This window comes from Parambassis ranga, chromosome 2 (genome assembly GCF_900634625.1).
Source record: "Parambassis ranga chromosome 2, fParRan2.1, whole genome shotgun sequence".
Taxonomy (NCBI): Eukaryota; Metazoa; Chordata; class Actinopteri; family Ambassidae; genus Parambassis; species Parambassis ranga.
The window spans coordinates 14,556,207-14,582,749 of NC_041023.1; the positions used below are offsets into that span (position 1 = coordinate 14,556,207).

General features: G+C 40.2%; 4 protein-coding genes across 6 annotated transcripts; 2 read left to right on the plus strand and 2 right to left on the minus strand.

Annotated features, from left to right (window-relative positions):
* Positions 1 to 217: 217 nt before the first annotated feature.
* e2f3 (E2F transcription factor 3) lies at positions 218 to 5,032 on the minus strand. Its single transcript, XM_028398052.1, has 7 exons — positions 4,907 to 5,032; positions 4,415 to 4,526; positions 3,934 to 4,150; positions 3,658 to 3,783; positions 3,394 to 3,508; positions 3,121 to 3,313; positions 218 to 2,900 (listed from the first exon to the last, which is right to left on the minus strand). The coding sequence occupies exons 2-7, from the start codon at positions 4,443 to 4,445 to the stop codon at positions 2,641 to 2,643; spliced, it is 942 nt and encodes a 313-aa protein (XP_028253853.1). The 5' UTR covers positions 4,446 to 4,526; positions 4,907 to 5,032; the 3' UTR covers positions 218 to 2,640.
* A 672-nt stretch (positions 5,033 to 5,704) lies between these two features.
* srfbp1 (serum response factor binding protein 1) lies at positions 5,705 to 8,583 on the minus strand. 2 transcript variants are annotated; one of them, XM_028398621.1, is made up of 4 exons: positions 8,488 to 8,583; positions 7,885 to 8,014; positions 7,490 to 7,848; positions 5,705 to 7,411 (listed from the first exon to the last, which is right to left on the minus strand). In XM_028398621.1, the coding sequence occupies exons 2-4, from the start codon at positions 8,012 to 8,014 to the stop codon at positions 6,137 to 6,139; spliced, it is 1,764 nt and encodes a 587-aa protein (XP_028254422.1). In that variant the 5' UTR covers positions 8,488 to 8,583; the 3' UTR covers positions 5,705 to 6,136. The 2 variants fall into 2 exon arrangements, with proteins under 2 accessions (XP_028254422.1, XP_028254420.1); XM_028398619.1 differs by having other exon boundaries at positions 7,490 to 8,014.
* Positions 8,584 to 8,783: 200 nt separating this feature from the next.
* Positions 8,784 to 16,667, plus strand: maco1a (macoilin 1a). Of its 2 annotated transcripts, XM_028400763.1 has the most exons (11): positions 8,784 to 8,863; positions 10,004 to 10,145; positions 10,226 to 10,352; positions 10,512 to 10,635; positions 11,040 to 11,218; positions 11,893 to 12,427; positions 12,636 to 12,794; positions 12,954 to 13,136; positions 13,223 to 13,343; positions 13,428 to 13,602; positions 14,652 to 16,667. In XM_028400763.1, the coding sequence occupies exons 1-11, from the start codon at positions 8,784 to 8,786 to the stop codon at positions 14,852 to 14,854; spliced, it is 2,028 nt and encodes a 675-aa protein (XP_028256564.1). In that variant the 3' UTR covers positions 14,855 to 16,667. The 2 variants fall into 2 exon arrangements, with proteins under 2 accessions (XP_028256564.1, XP_028256565.1); XM_028400764.1 differs by lacking the exons at positions 8,784 to 8,863; positions 10,512 to 10,635 and having other exon boundaries at positions 10,059 to 10,132; positions 14,652 to 14,854.
* A 648-nt stretch (positions 16,668 to 17,315) lies between these two features.
* ldlrap1a (low density lipoprotein receptor adaptor protein 1a) lies at positions 17,316 to 26,543 on the plus strand. The gene is made up of 9 exons (XM_028395929.1): positions 17,316 to 17,555; positions 22,425 to 22,567; positions 22,708 to 22,820; positions 22,914 to 23,028; positions 23,580 to 23,652; positions 23,857 to 23,952; positions 24,098 to 24,225; positions 24,353 to 24,387; positions 25,725 to 26,543. Exons 1-9 carry the CDS (start codon positions 17,471 to 17,473, stop codon positions 25,867 to 25,869), a joined length of 933 nt encoding a protein of 310 aa, XP_028251730.1. The 5' UTR covers positions 17,316 to 17,470; the 3' UTR covers positions 25,870 to 26,543.

Below are 26,543 nucleotides of genomic sequence, written 5' to 3' on the forward strand. Positions count from 1 at the left end.
TGTTGAAAAGAAATTGGGAAAATTACTGATGAAATCATATAAGCTTATGAAGCAGTCAGCATTCAGCATTCTTCATTCCACTCTCCACTGTTTTCACAGATCAAACAAAACCATTTGGCCCTCACAGCCATTACTCTCCACTGAATAATAAATTAACTCATTACATCTGGTTTTTCATCAACCCTTTTCCCATTATAATTTTACTGTTTTATTAGAATTATTATGTGTACAATTTCACATTTTTATTTGTCAGTGATGCTAGTTTATTCATGTCAATAATTCCCAAAGCACTTCTTGTGTTAACTGTGAATACATTTGGATCAATGTTACTTAAACAAGGCAATTAAGTACCACAAAATAGTAATTATGCATTTACTTTCTGATACTTTTGTCTTCACAGCTACCTTTAAAAGTTATATATACTAGTAGTTGCTTGAGTTGATATTTTGTCTTGGGTTCCTCTGAATTGTTTATGGACATTCAACAGTTTTACTTTGGAAAGTAAGGTTCCAAAACTATACCAGATAAAACTTCTCCCTCACACAGAAAAAAGCGACCTTGTGACTCAAGACCAGCTTTACAGAAGCCTTTTATCAGTCAGAGATGAAGAGGGATGCATGGCAAACTGCTCAAACAGTAATTCAATCCCAAGGCCAATGCATGGACACACACTACATTAATAATGTAATGTGAGAATAATGGAAATTTAGCATAATGCAATTGCACCTTGAAGCTCTGACAATTCTAAGAACCTGGAACAGATAGCAGAACTATTCATGGAACTGGAGGTGAGTGCAGTTTGACATATGTATGTATGTATGTATGTATAATGTATACGGTGTATGTGTTCAAAAAACCCAGGTCCATTATTTACAACAACCTACAAATGAGGACAGTCTAAAACAACACAGAAGTCCAATTTTCATTTAGTTGCCACTTTTTTATGAAGGATTTCATGCAACCGTTTTACAGCAACATTACTTTCTATTTCTGCAACCAACCAACCACACACAGATCTTGAGAGCTATGCGTAGTTTTGTCCCCTATCTCTACATTCACTTGTGTAATAAAGAAGATAAGAGTATCGCAGAGAAAGCTTTCCACTCAACATCTTTGTTTTGTTAGTTCTTCAGTGTCTCTTACTAGAATGGGCTTGTGTGCTGCTAGCCGGAAACATGGCAGTTTAGCAACTTGTGTTTGGCATAATCTGAATGATTTGATAAAATGTACTTGTTGGTACCATAAGGGAAAAGGGAGAGAGATGCATTCAAGACAAGTGGGATGAGAGGCTGGGCTATTCCTTGAGCTTACAAGGTAAAAGCTGGCATCTCAAACACGGTCAAGGTAATAGATCACTGGTAACAGTATTGCTATAGTGTTATGGTAAAGAGGGGATTAAAAGGATGTATTGCAGTCAGAACCCTGAGAAAGATATCAAGCCAACAACAGAGACTGAGCTGTAAGCAGTGAATCTGACACCTATTCAGTAGGATTCTTTATGTCATTCTAAAGTTCACTCACTGCAGATCAGCAATTTTAGTCCTTAATATCATGTCAATCTCAGGCAACACCTGGTTTTGAGGTATTAGAATTGCTATCAGAAATCAAATTTGCATACACAGCTTATGTGTGTGTTAGTGTGAAGTGATAAGGCTCACAGAAGGCACAGATTTAGGATTTGGTGAGAGCATGCTTGCTGAATGGCTAAATCTGAAAATAATGCTATGTGATAATTCAGTTAGTATGCTAATGTGGTACACGGCATAGTTGTTTGTGGCAAGCTATGCAGCCGGTGAAAAAGAAAATAGCATCATTGACATGATCACAAGATATTGCTAGCTAGCACACTGTGTGCAGACCCATTACAGACTGCTGAATTATAGTAAACATACAGATAGCTTCTATCCAACTTTACCTGCTATAGTTAACCAAACGTGTTGTGTTCACCATAACAATTGTAAAAGCAGTAACCTGCTTATGCCGGGTTCACAGTGCACTCACTGTATGTTGCCATGCTGGTCTGTGTGAACACATTTATGCACAAGTCAGTGGAAGTACAAACACAGTTAAACAGAATTGACACTACAACCAAAAAAAACCCAACATCATTCATTATGCAGTAGTGCACAAACACCATCACCACGTTCTCACAAGTTTCTAACTCTCTTTAATGCTAAAGATGAAATCATCTGACACAGTTGCACAGAGCCCCTAGTCTCCTTCTTGATCAAAGAACAAAAACAGATAAATGTATCTCTCCAGAACATCAGACAAACACTGCTGGGTCAATGCTATGTCCTGTGGTGGTGAAACCATAAGGCTCATACCTTTGAGAGGGGCACTGAGATCACACATCCGAGGCAAACACATGCACACACACACACAAGCCTAAACCCAACAGTTAAAAAAAAAAAAAAACAATGAATTTTTCCTTGGACCGGAATGGAATTACACGGCAATTCCAAAACCACTCCAATTTGATTCCTCTTGGATATGTCCTCCATATTCCTTTGAGTTAGTAAATTCCACAAATATAGAACAAAACACATTCGATTCGGCTTTTTTTTATATATTGTATCCCTGGTGTGAAAATGTTCTTTTACTCCAAACTTGTAGCATTTCCAAAAAAAAATGTCGGCATTACGGGGAAAACGATTCCAAATCAACAGAGGAAAAGAGGTCAGTGATGCCCTCATTCTCAGCCAGGCTCAGGAGGTAGTCCTCCCCATCAAGAGAGAAGGCCAGAGGTGGAGAAAGTGAGACAAAAGTCTGGTCATCAGAGGCAGACTGAAAGGTAGTGGGGTTTGGGGAAACAGGGGTTAAAGTAATCGATGATGAGTGTTGTGTCAGCTGGGGCGGTGGTTTGGAACTACCGAGTCCATGACTATTGCTCACATTGTCTGTAAGGATAATGGGGTGTGGATAAGGAGATAAGGGGAAGAAATTGTTTAAAACCAGAAGCAAAATAAATCCAACAATGTCAAAGCAGAACTAAAGACGGCATTTTGTACATTTTCTCTATGGGCAGAAATGTCTGGTCTTAGGCATAGGAACCGTCTTATTTATGCAACCCTTCTGCATGAGCAACCTGGACACAGGATCCTTAAGTACAAGGCTCACCTTTGGAAAACACCTTGGAGATGGACGAGGCAGGCAAAAGGATGGAGTCATTCCCCCTGGTGGTCAAGATATTGCAGCTGGTATTGACACTACTGGCCACTGAATTGCTGGTGTCTTCCTTTGGGCTGGAGTCATCAGAACAGACGAACACATCAATGGGCCCCAGGGTGCTCCGTAGATAAACCTGGAGGCTCTGAACAGACAGCTCTGGGTTCACATGGTATGTATTAAAAAATATAGCAGAAGAAACACTCCTTTAAGCATTCTGCGTACCTCTTCTGGATGCGGCACCTCCAACCTTGTCTCCGCAGGGGCTTTGATCACAATCACAGTCTGTCCTTTAAAAGCGGGAATGCTATGGATGTCCTCATATGTCAAATAGGCGTATGTGATCCACAAGGTCAAGGAAGAAAATCCACAATGTCTCTTGTAGCTCAGAATACACCATAATCCATCCTAACTCACATTTTTCATTTTTTTTTTCAAACTTATTTTACCCAAGACTGAAAAACAAATCCTCAGACAATAAAAGGATATCTCTGACTGACACTGTCTTCACACAGCTGATATACCTGCTGCATGCAACTGCGGATCAGCTCGTCAAGCTTCCTCTCCTCCTCAACAAGAACCTTTAGCTCTCTCTCGGGCTGAAATTGCCCACCCCTGTGCAGGCAAAGACAATAATTGCATATTACATATAAGCTCAGTTAATGTGAAAAACAAAAATCAAACAAGCAGTTCTTAGAAAGAGAATATACACTGCTGTGAAATGTTGCTGATTATTTGCAATACAGTACTTCCTCTTGTACTTACATCCACTGGATGTGGTTTTTGGATTTCTTTCTGATGAGATGGATCCCTTCCAGGACATTGGTGACATCATACACACGCCTCTTTGGAGCCTTAAGCTCCTGGGTGACTACATTTAGGTCCAACACCCCGTCATCTGAATTCCTCAGCATCTGTGCAAACTTCGTTGTCAAGGTGCCCAGTGCAGTGTCAGTGCGTCCTATGTACATTTTACCAGGAGCTGAAAATTAAATACAAATTATATTATGCAACTGATGTTAAAAAAATCTCTTATATCAGGTGATGTAGCGCTGAGTGGAATGAAAGCTTTGTAAAACATGGGGCTGGAGAGTGCACATATACAAGAAAACTACAAGCACACATCTATGGCTTTAATCTCGGAAAATTCCATACTGCACAGATTTAAAGGTTTAAAACCGTGGAAAGTTCTTCTAAAGTCACATACATCACTTTTATATAAAAGTATTACACTGCAAAGTCTTACAAATTCCTCCTGTGGGGGTCAGAGAGGCCATTGTGTTCCTTAATTGTGTGGTCTTGTCACCATCCTGAAGGTCCTGTGGATCAATGGCTTCCAGTTCCAGCCTTCTCTTTGCCTAAGAGAAAACATTAACAAATAATAAATGCACGGCGCTGCAATATCATGCACCTCAACACTTTTGTTTTACCACCTGAAAAGCCATTTTGGCCAATGATACAGTATTAATTAGCCTTGCGCTGTATTTATTTGTTTCTCACTCTGCATGCACTCACAGGCACACCACTTGCCTTTGCAATTAATTATAAAATTATTTTCCGCTCTGAGGAAAGTTTTTGCGTCATTTTTGAGGGTTGTCAGTACCAAAGAGCTAGCTTCCCTCACCGGTGTGTTTAGCTAGTGGGAGCAACGCTCCCCCATCCCCCTTCCATGCTAATCCAAGGACTGAGCAATAGTTTGCTTCTGGCAAAAGTCAACACTTTACAATCACTTCCTTACCGATGGAGCCTCACAGAACTTCGACTGAAAAAGTGGGCCGACAAACACAACTACACATGGACCAGAATATTCCAAAGTATGCTGCGAAAAGGCGTGGTGTAATGCCTCTGCTCTGGGCAAAACACATGTAAAGTTAACGGAAATAATGTCGTTAAAGAGGCACATCTGACCTTCAAAATAAAAGCACGCTTTTAAAAGCAAAGACTCACTAACATAAAATATAACTACTACCAGTGTGTATTTGTTTTATACATAAATGTTACTTCGCCTGTACATTAAACACAATACAGCAGAATTTTTTTTTCCGAAATCATCCTTTTATTCTGAAAATAAATGTACCGCTTCCGTTTTATCCTTACTGCGCGCCAATGCTACATATGACTGCATTTCGTAATACTCTTAACTTTACTACTTTTATTACAACAACAACAATAATAATAATAATACATTCGCTGTTATAGCTAGGCCTAATAGAAGATGCTCAGATAAAATACTTGCGTGGCTTCACACACGACCAATTCACGTGTTAAAAAGTGTCTACATTTATAATTATTTTGTTGATTAGATTATTTACAAAATAATGATAATTGCTAACAGATTCTCAAATTGCCATTGCTAAGAAAACATCAATATTACAGAGCAGATTAGGGATTATGTTGAGATCTACCAGTGAGGTATCAATTCAAGAGCAGATTATTATGTTTATTGCAGTATTTAAAACCCTTGGCGTGTGTAATAAAAACATATCTTAACAATTTACATATAGGTCTGTGAAAAACCCACATTGTGCACAGTAAATGACGTTGTTGTGTATTAATTTATTTAAATTACATTTCCTGTAATGCAATTATAGAAACCACATGACCTTCCATGTTTAAATTTAGTATTATAAAACGCTTTCAACAGTGTCAGGCAACAAACAAAAACATGTCACTTATGCAGAAAGTAACTAACCCATAATGAGCATTGGTGAAATCCTAAGGATGCATTGGTTATAACAAACCTGAAGAAAGATAATATCAAAATCCAGCTCATGAACTGTATATTCATATAGATAAATCATACATAATCATATAAAACAGGGGAAGTTATATGTCAGGACTCATTTTATATCTAAGGAATCACAATATTTCACCAGCAAGTTTCAGAAATCTTTCATACCAAATCTTTAACCAAGTGAAAAGCACACAAGACACTCAATCAAAACGTATTCAGTGTAAACCAAATATTTTAGTCATCATCATCGAACTTAATCTTCTTTCCCTGGAAAGCTTGGATTTGTCCTTGCTGTTCCTTCCTTTTCTTACTGGCCTCCCAGGATGGATGCAGAGCCGGTTGTGGTGCATAATGTGAAAAGGATCCTCCGCCTTTATGATCCTTTTGCCTCAGAAAATCGCCGCGGCCTCGCCCCCTTCCTCTCCCGCCAGTTGCAAAGCCCTTCTCCTCCGACTGAAGGGGTCTGCCTTCTGGACAGGGCTTGCTGTACTTGGACCCTAAATTTCTTTCTGTTGATTTCTCCTGCCTTTTGAACTTTTCACTAAAATCTCTGTTAACACCACTGCCACCTTTCCCTCGAACTCTAAATCTATCTCCTCCTCGCCCTCTGCTGACACCGCCACTCCCACCAGTCTTAGTCCCAGCCAAGGAAGAACAGAAAACAGACTGAAGCGAGGTCGCTTTGGACTTCAACCTCGACTCTAGCTCATCAAGTTCACTCTGAATCTTGTCTGATTTTTTCAAAGCGTCTATTGAGTCCTTTTTTACATCTTGGTTCTTGTCCTTCTTCTCCTCGATGTCCTTCTTTTTCTTTTTCTTGAATTTGCTCACTTTTCCCACAAAGAAGTCATCATCATCACTCTCCTCTGACTGGGAGGACTGCTTATGGAAACGTTCCTCTGTACTGTCATCAAAGTACTCCTTCACTTCTTCGTCTGATAATTCTAAATCACTCTCCTCATCTTCTTCTGCTCTTTTGGGAAGCACTGCCACAGCAGGCTTCAGATTGGCTTTCTTTTCTGCTGCTTTATTTTGAGGTTTATTTCTTACAATGTCCTTAATATCACTACTTTTTATTGACTCTGGTGTTACACTTTCCAACTTAGATTTTATTTGCGTTTCAGCAGCTGAGTGAGTTGCATTTTCCATTTCCCTTTCAGATACAGTGACAGTTTCTTCTCCAGTGTTTTTAACAACACCGTTTTCTTCCTGGGTGATTTCCTTTACCTCCTCTTTTTTGTCTTTCTCTTTTTTCTCACTGTTTTTTTTGTCTGGTGACTGTGGAGTTTCCCTTTCAGCTTGATTTTGCACTTTTTCCTTCCCTCGCTGCTTTCCACCCTTCATTCTCTCCACTTTGAAGGCTTTCACAGCAGCTTTGATGCTCTCAATCTTCTTGTTGAACTGAGGGTGGGTGGCAATACGTGCAATTGCACGGTCAGAAATAGTTGACTTAGGGTTTTTGCACACTTGTTCGAAGTTAAGATTTTTCTGCAAAGCCGTCTTGGTCACCTGTAGATGGAAAATATCATGCATTTTAACAGATGCTTTGGAGTTTAAAAATTGAATGTATGTATAAATGAAACTTACAATGTCAGGTTTAAGAGTCTTCATGGCATAAATCTCCTCCAGCAGCCTGGCCGCTCTTCTCTGATTCCTCTCAATTTCTGTCTCTTTTCCCTTCTTGTTCTTCAGGGCAGCCATCTGACGTGTCAATTTCCTGATGACCAAAGCCCGTACCCTCTTCACCTCCTTTCTCATTCGTACCACCTCATTGTTCAGATTCAGGACATCAGACTGCTTTTTCTTCTTAGCTTCAAGAGGTAATGGAATCTTTTTATCTGAAGACTCTGGAACTGTTTCTTTCTTTTCTTTAACTTTTCTACTCTCCTCTTCATCATCTTTGTCGTCATCTATGTCGTCATCTTTGTCGTCATCTACGTCGTCATCTACGTCGTCATCTACGTCGTCATCTTTGTCATCATCTTTGTCATCATGTTTTTCTTCTTTTTCTTCTTCTTGTTCTTCTTCCTTCTCTTCATCTACTGACTCCTCCTTCTGGTCTTCTTCCTCAGCAGATGGCACAATCTTCTCCATCTTGTCCATATTCATCATCTGTTGAAAAATGTTTAAACCATTTACAGAACTTGTTAAACAGGAAAAAAATATAACACACATTAGCAAACCATCAGCAATGTTCTTTTAATTTGTATCAAAAAACAAGAATTCAATTAATTTTCTAACGATTTATCAGTTTACAACACTTAAAACGTCAGGTCTTACTGTATTTTACACGTTTAAAACTTTCTCAAATGTACTCGTATGTTACTGCCTACTGCATCTTACCAAAATTTACGATCGTATTGTTAACATCATAAGTACATGAAATCAATGTGTTCCCAAGAACAAATATCAGTTTACCTTCCTAAAAAGACTGCCAAAACAAACGTGGTTAAGTAAGCATGGACAGGTTTTACTAAGTAAAGTGAGGTTTAACAGACTTATTGTACGCCTCGTTAACATTTACATAACAACATACGTCGATAAATTCGAAAGGCATTAATGTAACGCAATAATACCGCACTTACTGTGTAGAAATGAATATAAAAGCTTTAAAATTCACAGAAAAGTCTTCACTCGCAGGGAGCAGCCATCTTTTGAACGTCTCGGACAACGGCATGACGTCAGACGTCTGCCAGGCAACGCAGCGTGTCGTGAAAAGGGGAGGGTCTTCCGCGGACTGTTTTTATTTATTTCTTTGTTTCATGTGCATGAAACAACAACAATTGTGGATAATTGAAGAAGTGTGAATATTAGGATGAGCGAATGACATTTCTAGCTACAGTTACCAGACCGATATCACAAGTGAATCAACAGGGGGAGGATGAAGCGGCGCAATGCGGACTGCAGCAAACTCCGACGGCCTTTAAAACGGAACCGAATCACCGAGGGTATATATAGCAGGTACGAAAAAGGGGCTGGAGGGACGTTATTGTATAACAATGGCGCCTCTCTGCATATGTCAAGACACGGCTGCTTCCCTTTGCTATATTCATATTTATGCATGTTCAGGTTGTGTGCTACTAACGGAGTTGAATGAAGATGTCCTGTTATTGTGACAATAATAGGCCCATGTTAACGTTACTTGTATTGCATCTCATACGCGATTCGCAACTGTTCAAATTTAAATGAATGGTGTCAGTGACCACTGAGTGTTAATTACGCAGCGCGGACTTCTTTTCGGTAAAAAAAAATGATAGCGTGAACTTAAGAAGAAAATCATGTTGGAGCTGGAGATGATGGTAACAATGTCAGAGGCGCTTGTTTTGAAGTCCGGGTTGACGCTGTCGAGGGGCTTCTCACCTGTGCTTTGTCTGGCAGAGAGCTACGTTAAACCGCGTCGATGAAACAATTGCCACCAAAGCGGGCACGTCTAAAAACAAGAGCTAGCAAAGCCTCATTTAATTTGGCCTGAGACGTTTGCATGAAGGAAAAGGCTTCCTATAGACTGAATATTGGCAAGCCGAAAAGGCAGCCAGCTGTGCTTTAAGAAGCTAACATGTCCAGACATGACACTGCTCCTATGCTCCAGTATTCCCCATAGCCTAATGATGATGTCTCTCCGAGGAGAAGGTAGAATAGGGTATAGATGCATGCACACATAGCACAATAGTGACCCCTTAATTAATTACACTACTGACAATTAACCAAGGTGTGTAGACAGTTTATACAAATCTTAACAGGACTTTTTATTTTACTCCTAAAGAAAAAACTAGTTATTCTTCTTTATCTTTAACCATTACACTATTTGATTGGCTTTGACATACACGTGACTGATTATTGGATGGATTTTGAAACAATAATATATAAAATTAAAAAGAATATTCCAGTTCACACCTAAAAGTTTCTTTGAAAACATTTCTTTGTTGGGAATATCTATTTGCATCTGCATTCAAATCTAGAGGTAACATTATCATCAGTCACCCTGACCGTGTTCTTATAAACACATTAGTCTGTTGTCATTAAAACATGTAAATCCACTCTAATCCTTGTTTAGTGGCTCTTCTTAATCACCCTTGCCATATCTCAATCTTGTCTCCGCAGTACGTTCCTGTACTTGAAGTTCCTGGTAGTGTGGGTGCTAGTTCTGCTGGCCGACTTTGTGCTGGAGTTCAGGTTTGAGTACCTGTGGCCTTTCTGGCTTTTCATTCGAAGCGTCTATGACTCCTTCAGGTATCAGGGGCTGGTAAGAGCTTTAAATTGGCATTAACTGACACTGTAGATTTCAAGATGAGTTATTCTCCATCCATTCTCTTCTGCACTTAGGCGTTCTCCGTCTTCTTCGTATGTGTGGCGTTTACATCAGACATCATATGCCTCCTCTTCATCCCTGTCCAGTGGCTGTTTTTCGCTGCCAGCACATACGTATGGGTCCAGTACGTCTGGCACACAGGTTAGGCTGAGTATTATTCTATTTTTTCTCTCCTCTGGCTGCCAAACCAACACTTTCACCTCAAAGACTTGGTGGACAAGAAAATTATTGCTGCCAACTTTCTTTCGTGTTAGACCCAAGAGTGTGATTTCCTTTTTCTTGCCTCTTCCTTTCATGCAGAGAGAGGAGTCTGTCTACCCACTGTATCGCTCTGGATCCTGTTTGTGTACATTGAAGCTGCCATACGTTTTAAAGACCTAAAGAACTTTCATGTAGACCTGTGTCGCCCCTTTGCTGCTCACTGGTAAACATCATTTACTGTTGTGTATTATTTTTTTCTGTCCAGTGCTTTTAAAGAGCACTGATATCAATCATATGCAGGATATGGGCCCAACATGGAAAGGTAACAACCTCCTGTAGACAAGATAAGAGCAGCAGCAAGGTTTCTGATTCATCTGTTTACAGTTGTGCATTGATTTTTCAGTAACCTGGATATGGAATTCTGGTTTCCAGGTAGCATATCCCGGTTTTGTGAAATCACAAAAAGATATTAATGTGCAAAAATAGCCCAGACACTCAAAAAGTGAACCATATCCATGATGCACATGTAAGCACACTGGTGTAAAATTCATATTTATTCTTCTGTGTTAAAGAGGTGTACACATACAGCACATTGAATGTTCACTCTGTCCTACCTTCACTCCTCAGCATTGGCTACCCAGTGGTGACTCTAGGCTTCGGCTTCAAGAGCTACGTCAGCTACAAGATGCGACTGAGGAAGCAGAAAGAGGTGCAAAAGGAGAATGAGTTCTATATGCAGCTTCTACAGCAGGCCTTACCGCCAGAGCAACAGATGCTGCAGAGACAAGAGCGGGAAGCAGAAGAGGGTGAGACACACAATTTTAAACAAATGCTCTGAAATAATGATGGTAGAATAAGGTATACGAGGAGTATCTACTGTCAACCAATTTGGTATATTTCTTATCTACTGCCAGTATGCTTGCTAATCTTCTTGCTAAAAAAGGGTCTAACTAACCAGACAAAGTATTGCCATATTCACAAGCTAACATGCATACATGCGCAGTGTAACCAGCTGCTTACACAGCTGAATTAATCAACATTGTGTTTCTGCAATCACAGCTAGAGGGGTTGCCCTATGCTGCTTTCAAACCACATTTCAACCTAGATTCACTTTTCCGGCTTGCTTGGCCCAGATTTTTAGTCTGCATGCAAGCTCGATCGATTTCTTTTACACCTGCTGAAACAACCTGAAACTTGAACTGAATATTCCAGTAGATTAAGACCTACCAACAAGTTAGGTTTAAAAGCACTCTATTATGAGTTCTTTGGATAGCTTGTAAGCAAGAACATGTTCGTGTAGCCCACTGCTGTCGTGACACTGTTTATGAATGTTGACCCTTTTTTTGTCACTCAGTCAAGGTCACCATTCAGTCTTTGTTTATGGCCAAATAGCCAGATATGTTTCCTGTCAGCTTTGTATAATCTGTCCTAGAATTTCTCTGTATGTGTCCTAATGCTACATCTGCTTCCTTTTACCCAGCTGCTTTGGCTAAAGGGATCTCAGAGGTAGAATCCACAATAGTTTCCCAAAACGGAGCACCTCCTGGAAAGAAAAGCACTTCTGCCCCATTACCAGAACTGGAATACCGGGAAAAAGGGAAGGACAGTACTGCAAAAGAGCGTGAGGGCAAAAATCAAAAAACAATTGGAATTAATAACAACAGTATTATACACACACTGGACTCCAAACTACAGGAGACAGAATATATTGAGAATTACGTTGGGACAAAGAGACTGAATAACGATTTGGCAGGAGAAAACACACATGCCGACACCAACACACACACTACTTCTAAAGAGGAAATGGGAGGGACGGGGAAGAACTACAAAAATGCCAGCGGAGGTGGGGGAAACAACTCATCCCCACGGAATCACAGTTCAGCAAACGGCAGCGTCCCCCCAGGATCCTCCAATAAGAATGAGAAGAAGCAGAAGGGGGCAGGGAAGGGACAGAAGGATCCGGTGGAGAACTGCATCCCCAACAACCAACTGGGCAAGCCAGATGCCCTAGTGCGGTAAGAGACCTGTCAAAGTGTTAGAACATCCATTCCTTTTTATATATCTTATCATTTCACAAGCATCCAGCTTCAGTTTCACAGTGCTGCAGCAGACCTTTATGTGAGATTTTGCGCCACACATATTCTAAAATGGGTGCAATGTCACCTTCTGTATTCAAATCTGAGATTATAATTGTGTTGTTGTGCTGTTTTTATGCACTCAAAGGTTGGAGCAGGATGTAAAGCGTCTGAAGGCAGATCTTCAGGCCAACAGGCAGTTGGAGTCGGAGCTGCGGAGTCAGCTTTCCTCTATGAGCAGCCAGGACCGCAGCCTTCGCTCTGAGCTGGGCCAACTGCGCCAAGACAACGAGGTGCTACAAAACAAGTGGGTGAATGTGAACTCCAATTATCTTACTTCAGACACCAAAAAACAGGAAGAGCACAGAACCTGATTTGCTGAAATGATTAAACCAAACACTCTAAATGCTATCCTATTCCCAGTCCAGGTCCAACCAGGTTGACCTTACCCTTCTCTGTACTTTAGACTCCACAGTGCTGTCCAGGCCAAACAAAAGGATAAACAGACCATCTCTCAGCTGGAGAAGAGGCTGAAGGCTGAACAAGAAGCTCGGGCACTGGTTGAGAAACAGCTGGCTGAGGAGAGAAAGAGGAAGAAGATTGAGGAGGCCACTGCCGCCAGAGCTGTAGCATTAGCTGCTGCAACTAGGTAACAGTCTCTGTTCCCTCTGCTGATCTTTGGTCATGTCAGCTGTTTTTTCCCACCATCCTTAGAAATATTTTTTTTCCCAACAGAGTGGAGTCAACTGATTCTCTTCGTGGTCGTATCCGAGAGCTGGAGACGGAGTGTAAGAAGCTCAGCATGGACATGAAACTTAAAGAAGAACAGATTAGGGATTTGGAGGGCAAGTGTCAGGTGAGTGTCTTGTGAGCAATAAAATGCTCACAAAATGTATATTTTTATGTGGCGTAACCATCTTTATCCCATTTTGTTTTCTAGGAGCTACGTAAGTATAAAGAGAATGAGAAGGACACAGAGGTGTTGATGTCAGCGCTGTCAGCCATGCAGGAGAAGACCCAACACCTGGAGAATAGCCTCAGCGCTGAGACCAGGATCAAGCTGGACCTCTTCTCTGCACTAGGGGACGCCAAGAGGCAGCTAGAGATCGCACAAGGTAGGTGGTAGCCGAAGGGATTCAGTGATTTACCGATGAAATTTTAACTGACAGATTAGCAAAGTATTAGAATGATAAGTGGCTGTCTACAGGTCACAATAATACTAAAGTTGAGATCCCCTCTGTGTGAACACAAAAAAAATTTGTAGCTGGTGCTGAGACGTGGCTGGAAGTAGAATCAATACACCACTGCCACAGAGCTCCAACTACACCACTGTTTACCATTTCAGAGCTTGTTTAGTGCATTATAGAACAGTTTGTTTTGGCTGTTTAGTCATCATGTCAAGTGATTTCTGTTTCTGGCTTTTACCCATCATGTTTAAATGATCCTCATAAGTTCTGACTATCAGTTACTTGCAATGTTACCAGCAGACAGTTTCAGTTGTGGTAGCAGGAACAGCACAGGTGAAACTAATGTCTTGCAATGAGGAACCAGATTCTCACAGTGAGAACTTCCTGTATGTATGGATGTTATTAATATTATTGATTACACCAGTAATCAATGAAGTACAAACCTCACTGGTGATTGTTGTTTTTACTCATCTTTGAACTGTGGCAGTCATGCAGTATTTTGGCTTATTTTCTACAATAATCCAGAAAACATTAGAAAAATACTATTAGCTCTTTGTTAAGGGAAATGAATAGATATTAATTATTGCTATTGGGCACTTTGGCCTTTGTGGAACAGTCAGCTAATACCACATTAGGCCTGTGAGTAATGATTCACTTCAAAAATCAGAACAACTTTGTTACAATTTAGGATTTTTGTACTGATGTAATGAAGTATCTCACTTTATTTAGTGTGGATGTAGGTGTAGTGTAGGTGTTAAGGACAATGTTGTCTTTGCTAGCAGCAATTTGAGTAAGTGGCGTAATCAGGCTTACATTGACTAACATGTATTTTCAGTAGGATAGAATGGACTGAAGATATTTCTGAAACGATGCTCATTTATTTTGATGGAGTTTGTTAGTTTTGCAATGCAGTTCTGTGTGTGCTATGTATGGATGCCACTGTACATCAACATCTTTCTTCCCCTCTTCTCATCCAGGCCAGATCCACCAGAGGGAGCAGGAGATTGCGGAGCTGAAGCAGAAGATAGCAGAGGTGATGGCAGTGATGCCCAGCCTGACCTACTCGTCAGACGGCAGCAATCTCAGCCCCGTCACTCCACACTACTCCTCCAAGTTCATGGACAATAGTCCCTCCTCCCTGGACCCCAACGCCTCAGTCTACCAGCCACTCAAAAAGTGACTCTGACAGCCACCCGTCCTGTCAGACAGAACTCTTCTTCTCTTACCTTATCTTGCTCTCAGTTCTGGTTGGGGTTGTTTTTGAGTTTACTAGCCCTTGACAGTTTTTGCACTCACACACAAACACACCCACAGTGCACACACACCCCCTCCATACATATGTGCATTTAGGTCTGGACTTTTTGGGGTTTTTTGGTTCTATTATGAGAACTATTATTTTGAGGGGGTTGTGTCCAACAGATTTTTTTTTCCACAGTTTTGGGATTTAGCCATCAGACGGCGTGATCAGTTTGAAGGGGGAGAAAGGAACACAATTTTGCTTGGCCAAATGTCTGCTAAAGAGCCATCGTGCATCGCTTCATGTCGGTCTTCTTTTGGTGTACAGTGTGATCCCCCTCACAGCCATATTTTCTTCTTTAGTAAACTGACACCCAGACTGTTGATTACAACAACACAATTGGCTTTTCATGATGTATCAGACAGAAGGCATGTTTTCAGTTCAAATGTGAATTAGAAGCTCTCCTGTAAAGTAAAAATCTCTGTGAAAGATACAGGAATGTAATACTGTTCATGTTTTTGATATCAGCATTACTTCAATCAGTGATTGTTTGTTTTGTAATGTTTGAGTTCTGTTAAGACAATATACATTTCTTCTAAAATAGTGTTTAAAATAGTGATATTGAGCAGATAAACGTTTGCTGTGTGTTCCTCAGATATTCCAACACAATTTAGTCTCCTAATGCTGCAATAGTGGATTCTCCAGGATTATCAGTAAGTGGATGAAGCTGGTGTAGTTTTGTCCTCTAATACTACTGCTAAATTGGACCTGGCACTGCCAAAATGTTACATTCACTTGTTTGCTGCAGACTCCTCTCCTCTCCCTTCTGGACCAAATTAGAACCCGTTAGGCCATATTGTTCACTGGATTTAATGATGTCGAGGTAACTGGTTGTTACCATTATTTGCAGATTTTACAGTGCCTTGAAGTTTCTCTTTTTTAAGATGCAGAAACCACATACTTTACAATCCTGGGATCTTAAAACTTCAAAGCCGCCGTTTCTCTCTTTAGCTGCCTGGTTTTCATTTGTACAAGTTCCTACATGCTCAAGTCAGTATTCAAAGGCTAAAACAATTAAGTGTCGCATCAGACACATCCAGTCTTTTTGCAGCTAATTGATCATAGACTTAAAGGGAAAAAATAATGTGGTACAGGTAATTTCATAGTGACACAGTCTTGGTAATGCCAAACACCAACCAAACTGATTGTCTGTTATCATGCCCTGGAGTTGGCATTTTGTTTACAACGATGTACATTAACTTACTGAGGAATGTTTTCTTTGTTTATTTCATTTCAGTTCTTAAGTGCCAAGTGTTGATGTTCAGTTTTCATCCATACTTTGATCGATGTAGCTAGCCTAAAATTTGCAAAAGAGTGCTGTTATTTTTCTGTCATTAGAACATATTTGAATGGTGTTGTGTTTACAAGTTTCCAGGCTGATCTCAGCAAAGCAGCAGATGGTCAGTTGGACTGATTGTGTTATTCTCACATTTATTTATTTGTTACAGACTTTTTATTGAGTGGCACTTCTTTGATATTTCCCATCATATTCAGTTGGTTTTCTCTATTTTCTATCAGGAAGGATTCTGTGAATGTGTTGTGTTGGGAAAAGGTTACCCCTGAACCATTTGATCATGTTGTGATGTCATGTCGCATACCTGGGAAAAAAAATGTATTATTTGTGGATCGCTCTGACGTTGTGAATTCAGTTCTTAAAGTTGCTTTTACAAGTTTGTGTAGAAGAAGGAAAGGGTTTAAAAAGTACTTTGTTTCAACTCTTTTGTCACTTTTCACTTTGGTCATCACTATTAAAGAAAGTCTTGCTGGTGGGAACGCATACTGTTGAGTGTGTACATGTCATGAACTGTGTCAGTTGGTAATGCATGCATACATCACCTAAATTAATTAATTTTCTTTAGCTTATAGATCCGAACCTTCTGTCTGTTTGTCTTTCTTGGAACTGACAAGACCACCAACTTAAAAAAAACCACAAGAGGTGACCCTGTAACTGCCGTTCAGAATCGTTAAAAAAAAGCTTCTGAGACCTTTCACACATATTTTGATTTATGTTTTTCCCTTTAAGACCTTTAAACCATTTTGTTTACATTCCCTAAACCTTGTCTCTGCCAGATAAAATCCTAAAAAAATGTGCTTGCCCTATGATTTGTTGTTGCCTTCATGTGCTGCTTGGAAATATGACGAACAACCTAGAAATGGTATTTGTTATCAAAATAAATACAAAAAATAATCAAATATTTAGTTTCACCTAAGCGCTACATCTCTGCACTTATCAACAATAACAAGAGAATATGTGGTTAAAAGTCAGGCACTAAGTGAAAATGAGTATGTCCTAATATTTTGGTGTGTGCTGTCTGAAAGCGTCAATTGTCCCATGTGACCTAAACGTAACATTGCGTCTTAGCTGGGCTCGTAAATAGCGGGATGTCGGACCGCACTGGAAGGCACCACAAGTCCATCTTCTCCATCAGCAGTCTGGTCAACACCAGTTCTGGAAGAACCAGTAAACTTCACCGACTCTCTGCACTTTAACACACCGACATGGATGCCCTGAAGTCGGCTGGGAGAGCTATTATCCGGAGCCCAAGTATGGCGAAACAGTCGTGGACAGCCGGCAGACACAGAAGTAAGAAACAATAGTTGAGAGAGAAAAAAAACGTAGAAATTAAAATAAAGATGTTTTATTTCACGTTTTGCTACTGGTTTCTAACACCTCCGTGCTGAAGTTGACTTTTGTTTTGTCGGCGTGTGTTGTTGCTAAAATTTGAAGTGTGACATTTGTAAACTAACCTCACTAAAGTTTGGCGTTTTATTCCAAAACAAAAACAGCAGGATGAACAGTTTGACTAATTTTACATGTTTTTTAACTCAAAGCGTCACGCTTCGTTTGACAAAAGTGAACTACGAAGCTACGATACCAATCGTTTTTCCTATTTGGGGATAATATGTCACTATTTCTTCCTGTCGAGGGTTAGCAACTGTGTGCTATGTGGATTTTCTTGTTTCAGGAATTTCCCGGAAATAAATACTATTGGAAGATATTTTGGAAGAACTAAAATAACACTTTACTATCTCGACTGTTATCTTGAAACATTTTCAATTAGCTGGCTGTTCAAGGAAACCATTGCAAGATTATAAAGGGACTGTTTTTTTTTTACAAGGCTTTATGGTGCGGTCAGTACAGTAACTTCCTTTATTGCAGTGTTATTTTACTCACAGCATCAGTATTTTGGATTTGTAGTTAATCCCTTTCCTCACAACACCTCCCCTCTTCCCACCCACACTGCCAGAGGAAGAGCAGAGGTCAGGGTCAGTACGAGAACTCACTGTGATTTCTATTTTTTCTTTGTTTCTTGCTCAAGGGCACTTTTATCAGGGGCAGGAGCTGGCCCACACAGCAACATTAACATGGAACTCTTTTAAGACAGCTCTGGTGCCCATTGTGGGACTCAAGAGCCACTTTGTAAGCTAAATCTCACTTGATCCTGGCTGTAAAGTTGTGGGGGGGAAATGACCGAGTGGCTTAGAAAGCCTGAAAGCTCCACTGCTTGTAACCAAGAGGACAAGCCAGGAATGCTGTGGGTCAGTCAGTGCACGGCCCCGTTTGGCTCAAATTCAAACTTAGTCTATTTTAAATTCCAGAAAGGCTATTGTCAGATGTATGAGAGAATTAGAAAATACAGCTGGGATCACATGGACTCCATTATTGTACATAACCTTAGTGGATCACCTGGAAATAAGCAGTGCCTTTAGGAATTTGAGACACACTCTGATATAGCACTCCGGCACACTACTGTGTAAATGGATGAGGCTCAGATGTTAATGTACTGCACAGCTGTCAGTGCTGGCATTTTTCTTCTGATTGTAATCCATCTACCTGAGAGCTCGATAGAAGGTATTTATAGCATATGAGAACTAAATAAATGGAATTATTTTAATAACACATAGCAGCTCCAGCTTCTTTAATGCCGCAGTGCCGGTAAAAGCACGGTATTGTACAAGTTAAAGCCTTTATTGGGGCATTTTGACCTTGAATAAGCTTTCATTCTGAATATTACTGGAATTGACGTGTTCTGTAAATGCAGCTACTGACCCACTTGTTACCAAATTAGTGTATTATAGTATAGCTTACCAGGTCTTCTCCTGGCTGCAGGGCACACATTCCTCACCAGCACTGACCCATATTACCCATACCAGACTTCCAGGTCTGACTCTGGCCCCACAAGACCATGTATTCAGGAGATGTCAGGTGAACACAGCGAACTGACTGGACAGAAAACCAGCTGGGCTGGTGTACTGAGCACCAAGGAGACCTGTGCCATGTCACACATGATCCAATTAATGAGGTTTCATAGGCTTAGCCCTTTACCTTTTCAATTGTGCACATTGTGAGGGAGTTTCTATTGAGAAGATATTTATTCACACCTGTTTTTAAATGGCAAAGTCCTCATCCACTTCTCTGCCGTTATTGCCCTGCTTTGGTCGCCGCAGTTGACCCACACCGGCATGCTGCCAGTGTCAAGGACCAGCCAGAGGGGGCTTGTCTGTGGCGGAGAGCTTTTTTTTTTTCTAGGGGCCTCCTCAAATGGAAGTGCATGTCTATGCCAATGCACAATGCTGCTTGGTCTGGAAAATCAGTGCCAAGATGGCACTACGTCTACCCCATAATCAAGTTGTTATTTCATGGGACGTGCTCTTCAGTGAGCTCCTCAGAAGCCAGAGTCTGCTCATGGATGAGGCATTTTCTTTTTCTGTTTCCACTGTCACGCTCCGTTGTGAAGACACCCTCCACACTGCACTTTGATGACTTATCTCACAGTCACTTACTTCCTTGGTACATTTGATAGCTTAGTTAGCGGGTTGGATGGTACTTTCTCATCCTGCTGAAACTGAGCACTCAGTGCAATGGGGACTAGTTTGTTTATCTAGAGATCTAGAGACTTTACCCACAACCCGTTTGAGAAGTAGGTATGATTTTAGCTGTATTGCTTCTAACTATGAATTTTCTTAGGGTAATGACCTGCACTCCTGTCATGTATTGATTTGAATTTGATGTAATATTCCACCTAACACTTTTACTACATGGCCCCGTGATCATATAGATCACAGTAATATGAGTGGCATTTAGATTACACTTGTGTTTTACTATGTGGCAGCAGTGACAGACAAATACACAATTTCTCTTTACTGACTGATAGGCCCAGCATAAGGGCATGCTACTTACTGCTGTATAAGATCACTGCGTGTTGCACTGCTTCTTTAATTCAGCTCTGTTTATCTGGCACATCCACAGGCTCATGAGTGAACTCAGGGCGAGATGCCTCTGAAGACACTTAAAACCAGCATTTATCAGGAATGTGTTTATATTTTTCTGCCTCAGTAGAATCCCTTTAGTCAGCTTGAATGAATTTGTTACTCTTTGTAGATGTTGATCAGTGAGAGAAGAGTAAAATGAAAGCAGTAGAGGTTAGGGTGTGTAAAAACAAAGATAATTTGGCACAGTGTGCTGGAAGGTCCTAAGTTGTAGGACCACAGTTGGTGGTTTCCCCAGTGATCCTGTGTTTGAAGTAGACGGACTGCCTGTTGGTTGGATGTTTTTTGGATCAGTGCTAGTGTTGTCACAGTGACCTTTTTTACACTTTGATGCATGAAATGAGAACTCTTCCCCCTTTCTCTGCCTTCCACTTAACCTACCATTAGAAAACTCATGATGTTTGACACCCAGTAATTAATCTCTTAACACTAACAGATGGTGAGTTTGCTTCGTATGTTCTGTCGGGGGAAGCTGTTTTTACTTGGTCTCGGCTCACATGTGCACACAGCCGTTTCCTTTCACGTGCAGTTGTTTGCTGACCTTTGAACCAGGAGGCCTGCACATTCTCAGGCTGAGCAGTGCCTGGTACTTGTACTGTTGTTATTTTCTCAGGAGAGGCAAAATTGAAATCTGATGCCGGAGCTTTATTGAAAATTTGATATTGACTGTTCAGTGCTGTCCGGACTGCAGAGTGAGAAAAGCCTGCAGAGAAACCTGTTGGACTTGCAGGGCTTTAGGGTTTTAGTGGAGAATTTTTATGGATAAAACATCTGCAGTTATTATCAAGGATCACACAATGTTAGCTCCCTTTTCCAAACACCTGTATTATTATTTAAATCTTGTTGTGTGTGTCTGTTTTTGTCTGCATTTTAAAATGCTGACAGGAAATTACAAGAATTGCTTTTCACAGTAAGTGTTTTGCCAAATTACCACTTGCAGCTATCGTAAAAGCCGCTTGGCAGACATTGTTTTTTGAGCAAATTGTTTTCAAACAATCTGATTCCACCTCTCTTATCACAGATGTTTTTTTGCTTTTCACAGGTCCCACCACAAATGATTGATGCTTTTTGGGCATTTTCAGTGTACCTATCTTTCACACAGAGAAAGCAGAAAAATAGTTATCAAGAATGAAAAATTGTCGATAAATATTTTTGACTTTTACACTTTGCCCCTGTAGGTTGTACCACCACTGCTGACCAATCCTGACTGTAATTAACAACTGAAAACAGCTACTGGATGGATTGGTCACCAAAGCAGGCAGCTAATCTTATCAGATGGTATCCACCTGTTACTAAAAGCAGGCACTTTGCACATCTACAAGCCTTAATTAAACAAGCAAAAAATTAACTATCCCCACACTTCTTGTCTCATCTCGAACAGCAAATGCACTTCAAAACCATTTGTATACCAGTCACATGCATCTATCAGCCTTTAAAAATCTTTGCACTAGTCTCCCCTTCATTTACCATGTGTGAACATGTGCCTACATGAGCATGTGGTATGCACTACATCCCAGAGGAGGTAAACATTGGGAGGTTAAATTTCTAGGTAATGATGATGTTGTTCTGCTCTTGCTTTACCTGACCCCTCCTTTATTTTCTGCGGAAATCTCTGTAATCACCTCCACAGGGTCAGGGCAAGCCAACACCACACAAACCTGATAAGAATTTTTTTTTTTTAGTAAACATATCAGCATGTTTTTGTATTTTTGTCTGCAGCAAAACAACAAAAAATTGACACAGTAATTCACTTTTGGAAAGACATCTGTGGCCTACTTTTGGAAAATTAGTTATGTTACACTCAGAAAAGAAGACCACACTTTCCTCTTATCATACTGTGTTAGGGTCCATGTACACTTGCTTCTAACTCTGTGCCTTTTTATTGTCAGGTCTTATAACTTGTTTTGAAAATGAAATATTTATTTTACATCCACAGAACCTCTGACCTAGATACCCTGTTTTGCTTCACTTCTGGGAAAAAGCAGATGAAATGGCTCAGCATTAAGTGCACCATAGGCTGTTTACATTTGCTCTGATATGTGTTTTTCTTACATTCGGTGAATACTCTCACAGCTAATGTTATTTTGGAACATGAAGCAGGCGTGGGAAAAGTATATAAATATTGGATGCGATTACTGTTGAGCAACGTACTGACCCACTTGTCCCTGTTTTTCCTCTGCAGAGCTGCCAGAGAATTGGACTGACACGCGTGAGACCATTTTGGAGGGCATGACCTTTAACCTTCGTCACCTGGGCATGACACTAGTGGACCAGCCCAAGGGAGAGGAGCTTTCAGCAGCTGCTGTGAAGAGGATTGTTGCCACGGTCAGACCTCCTGTTACAATGACACAGATGTTTGTTACTTAAACTATCTAATTGTTTCTATAAAAATGTTCCATATCTAATTTGATGTTCTAAAATGATATAATGTGGGACACTGAAATCTTCGCTTCACACTGTGACAGGCCAAAGCCAGCGGAAAGAAGCCTCAGAAAGTTGCTCTAAAGGTTTCTCCTCAGGGAATCGTCCTGTCCGACAGCTCAACCAATAAATTCCTGGAAAATGTCTCCATATACAGGTGTGTGCAGACACATTATCATGGTTGCCATCTTTTATCTGTGTTCTACTTGGCAAACTGTAAATCTCTCATGTGTCTTTGTGTAACCTGCAGAATATCCTACTGCACAGTGGACAAACTGCATGAAAAAGTGTTTGCTTATATTGCTCAAAACACCCTGAATGGGACCTTGGAGTGCCACGCCTATCTCTGCTCTAAGAGGAAAGTGGTGAGTGTGCTTTTGTATTTAAGTTTAGCTCAGTGTAATTGGTCTAATATGATTTACAGACATCATAGCTCTTCCCGTGTGTTGTCTTCTTCTTTCTTCTGACTGCTCCTGTTATAAGTTAGTGTAGTGGTTGCTGTGCTGTTTGTTAATTATTGGGCTCTAAAAGGTAGAAGGTATGTTGTTTTGACTAGCCTAACTTACAGGAAAATATTTAATATGTTACTTATTGTTTGTCCACAGGAAAAATGCAGGTTACTGGGTATCATTCAGTTGCATTTTTAACCTTGAATTAAAAAATTAGATCATTTATATGATTTTATGTTATATAGTTATTTTTAGGGTTAGGGTTAGGGAACTATATTTGTATGTATTGTATTTTATGTATTTTTAGTTCAACAAAATTAATAGATAGAGGACTTTAGCAACCCCTGAGGGAAATTGTTAATATTTATAAGAGTTAGGCTATGAGAGTTATGAGATTAAAAATGAAGAAGACAATAGATTATAAAGCTACAGTCTTTTACTAAATGTATTTCTCTTGTCCTCTCCAGGCTCAGGCCGTGGCTTTGACAGTAGCCCAGGCCTTCACAGTAGCTTTTGAGCTCTGGCAAGTGGCCAAAGAAGGTAAGCAATTCCACACTTCTCTCCCTTCAACTCCTGGAAATGACACACAGGCACTGACTGTGGAGGAGTTCATTGTTATCGGCATCTGACGCTGCTTGTGTTTTTGCTGAATCGGCCTTGAATCACCAAGGATTTTGATGTGTTGCAGGAAATAGGTTGTGACCTGGTGGTGTTGTACTTTTAATGTTTTTATCTCTTATGTAGAGAAAGAGAAGAGAGTTAAGTCTGGTTCTGCTGGAGAGAGCAGCAGCAGTTCCCATTCAGAGAGATCCAACAGCATTGGAAGTCTGAAAGGCACGGGTAGGAGCATTTGTATACTCAGTCCCACCAATGTCTACATGCAGTTTTATGAACCCTCATTAGGTTGAGTGTACAAACCGTTTGTATGCCATTGTGTGTTACAATAATACATTACCACTGCAATAATGATTTGTTCCTTTACTAGATGTTACCACAGACAACCTATTGGACTTTGAGGACAGTGTGAATGTGACAGTGGAGACCAATGGGAATGTAGAAGAGGATCAGCTGGATAACCACAGGCCCTCTGAGACCAATAACAACCCTGCCTTGGTACACTCTTCTTTTCATTTACAAGTTATCAGGTTTTCTTTTAGCTGAAGTCTCATTTTCATTTTAAGATACAGACCCTTTAGGGTTCATTATGTCCATTCATTAATATTAATATATTTTCTTCCAGGAAATAGAAGACGGTTTGGATGAAGCTTTTTCCAGGTCAGACATTTATGATCAATATAAAAGTCCTAATTCATGTTCTAGTGTGCCCTTAGCTGTAAAATGCCTCTTCACCAAAATCTGCCTGTAGTCCATTCTCTTGCTGTTTAGTCTTACAGTGTCTCTTAGTGGTGATTTCTGTGTACTGCAGACTGCAAACCCTGTGATTATAAAGAACTAGAGGAAATCTAAGAGATTCTGCACAATCAGTGTGATAGTTAAACATTATCTGCTGTGTGTTTGTGTCTCCAGCTGTGCTCTGGATAGCTATGGTTCATTTCAAGGTAAAGTTGTCAACTTAGTGTGGTAGTCCTTATTACTGAACTAACATCAGACCATTCCATTCAATTACTGCCAAACCCAATAACACAGTGTACAGTGAGTAGTGTGAAGTAGCCTCATTTGTCCTGTACTGCCTCACAGAGGGATTCATTCATGTTCAAAAAATACTAAAATGAAAATAATAATAATAAATATATAATAAAATAATTTGTTTCTATTACTCTCTCTGCAGTATGCAATGAATAGACTAAAGCAGTTATGTAACTCTACTCACACAGCAGGCTTTGTTGAGCTGGTCCTGTGTTTGAGTGACTGGCATAAAAGTGGAGCAGTGGGTCACTTGATGGATCACGCTATTTGTCCCATGAGACAAATGATCTAAATGTATTGAAGTAATCCTGCTGACCTACTGCAAGACTGTGTATACAGTGTTGTTCCTGGAAAAAAGAATACAGATTGGTTTACAGCCAATCTAAAACAGACACCTTATATAAGGAGGTCTGAGAGGCTTGGCTGCAATGAGGGGAGCATTATAATGAGGCATTGATTTAAAAGAAGTTAAATTAAAACAACTTTTCTTGCTAATACATCTGATGGTAGTATAGTCCAATGCTAGACCTCATTATTTTTTACTCTATTCTGTCTAAGCTATCATCATTACTTCTCCTCCAAGGGGTCATTTATTATGGACCCTTAAGCATCAGAAATTACACTGTATGTTTTTCTCCTTGCTGTGTTTACACCCCCCAAAAAACAAACCCTCAACTATTAAAAAATGTTTAGCACCCACCAAGGTGCACTTCTTTAAAAAGCACTTCCCCCTTATCAGGGATATTTTGGAGCTAAAAGGACTTCCTTGGAATTTGATTTAGACCCTGGTCCTTGTGGTGAAACCCACATGAACACACATTGTGTATTGCAATTTTCCTAAACCAACAAAAAGCTGAGCTGTTTTACTGTTATGCATTATCAGAAGTAATTCTATATCTGTAATTTGAAGAAGAAGGAATTCGCAACAAATCCTCATCTCTTTATTTCGTTCTTCTTCTCTTTAGACTTGCAGTGTCGCGTACTAACCCCCAGGTCCTGGACATTGGGGTGACGCCCCAAGACTGGCTCACTGAACCCGACTGGGACTGCACCAATGGAAACACTCCAAGTGGGCTAAGCCTGTCTGGGGAGGACATTTTGGGCTTCTGACCACCACTGCACAGTGTGGAGAGGCAACAATTTAGAGGAAGAATACACTGTCTTCCAATGAATTAGCATCAGTTACAAGTCCTCAAAGGAAAAAGGGAGGCAAGGTCTGGCCTCTTTACCATGCTTTCTTCACATGAACAGTTCTTCTCCGTGGGCTGTGGCCGCTGCACACCAAAGCAATAATAATAATGTTACTACAGTAGTACTAAGTTAAGTTCAGCATTTGTTGTCCCATGTTTACTTAAAATTAAGTTTCTATAGTTTTCGCCATAATCAGTATTTTGTATGTATTTAGTTATAATTTATAGTTTTGCAATTATTTTTTTATGGATGAAGTAGGGCTTAATTCAGACTGTCACATGTGAGCAGGACAATCAACTACACAAAAATAAATGCTTAGGTGGATGTAGTGAATTCTTTAAACTTGGACCGAAGATTTGCTCCACAATTTGTCAATAATATGAAAAATCAGTGTACTTGTTGTATTTATGTGAAATCCTCCAGTGGCTCATTCACAACATGTTACAGGCATGACTCTGTCACTGCAGCAGTGTAACAGTGTTCTCTGAAAGTGAAGACCAGATGTTTTAACCATCCACTGTGGCCATATCATTGTACTCTGTAATCTACCAGCATTGTATATAATTAAAATATACACTATTCCTGAATACAAA

Excerpts from the sequence above, each read along its gene's own strand:
- e2f3 (XM_028398052.1), bottom strand. The coding sequence starts at position 4,445 with ATGGCCTCTCTGACCCCCACAGGAGGAATTT. Across the intron at positions 4,151-4,414 it reads GACCCCCACAGGAGGAATTT|CTCCTGGTAAAATGTACATA; the intron begins GTAAGACTTTGC and ends TTTAATTTTCAG. Across the intron at positions 2,901-3,120 it reads CTCCAAGGTGTTTTCCAAAG|ACAATGTGAGCAATAGTCAT; the intron begins GTGAGCCTTGTA and ends TTATCCTTACAG.
- srfbp1 (XM_028398619.1), bottom strand. The coding sequence starts at position 8,014 with ATGATGAATATGGACAAGATGGAGAAGATTGTGCCATCTGCTGAGGAA. Across the intron at positions 7,412-7,489 it reads AGACTCTTAAACCTGACATT|GTGACCAAGACGGCTTTGCA; the intron begins GTAAGTTTCATT and ends TTCCATCTACAG.
- maco1a (XM_028400763.1), top strand. The coding sequence starts at position 8,784 with ATGAAGCGGCGCAATGCGGACTGCAGCAAACTCCGACGGCCTTTAAAA. Across the intron at positions 11,219-11,892 it reads AGAGCGGGAAGCAGAAGAGG|CTGCTTTGGCTAAAGGGATC; the intron begins GTGAGACACACA and ends CCTTTTACCCAG. Across the intron at positions 12,795-12,953 it reads AACGAGGTGCTACAAAACAA|ACTCCACAGTGCTGTCCAGG; the intron begins GTGGGTGAATGT and ends TCTGTACTTTAG.
- ldlrap1a (XM_028395929.1), top strand. The coding sequence starts at position 17,471 with ATGGATGCCCTGAAGTCGGCTGGGAGAGCTATTATCCGGAGCCCAAGT. Across the intron at positions 17,556-22,424 it reads GACAGCCGGCAGACACAGAA|AGCTGCCAGAGAATTGGACT; the intron begins GTAAGAAACAAT and ends TTTCCTCTGCAG. Across the intron at positions 23,653-23,856 it reads CTGGCAAGTGGCCAAAGAAG|AGAAAGAGAAGAGAGTTAAG; the intron begins GTAAGCAATTCC and ends TCTCTTATGTAG.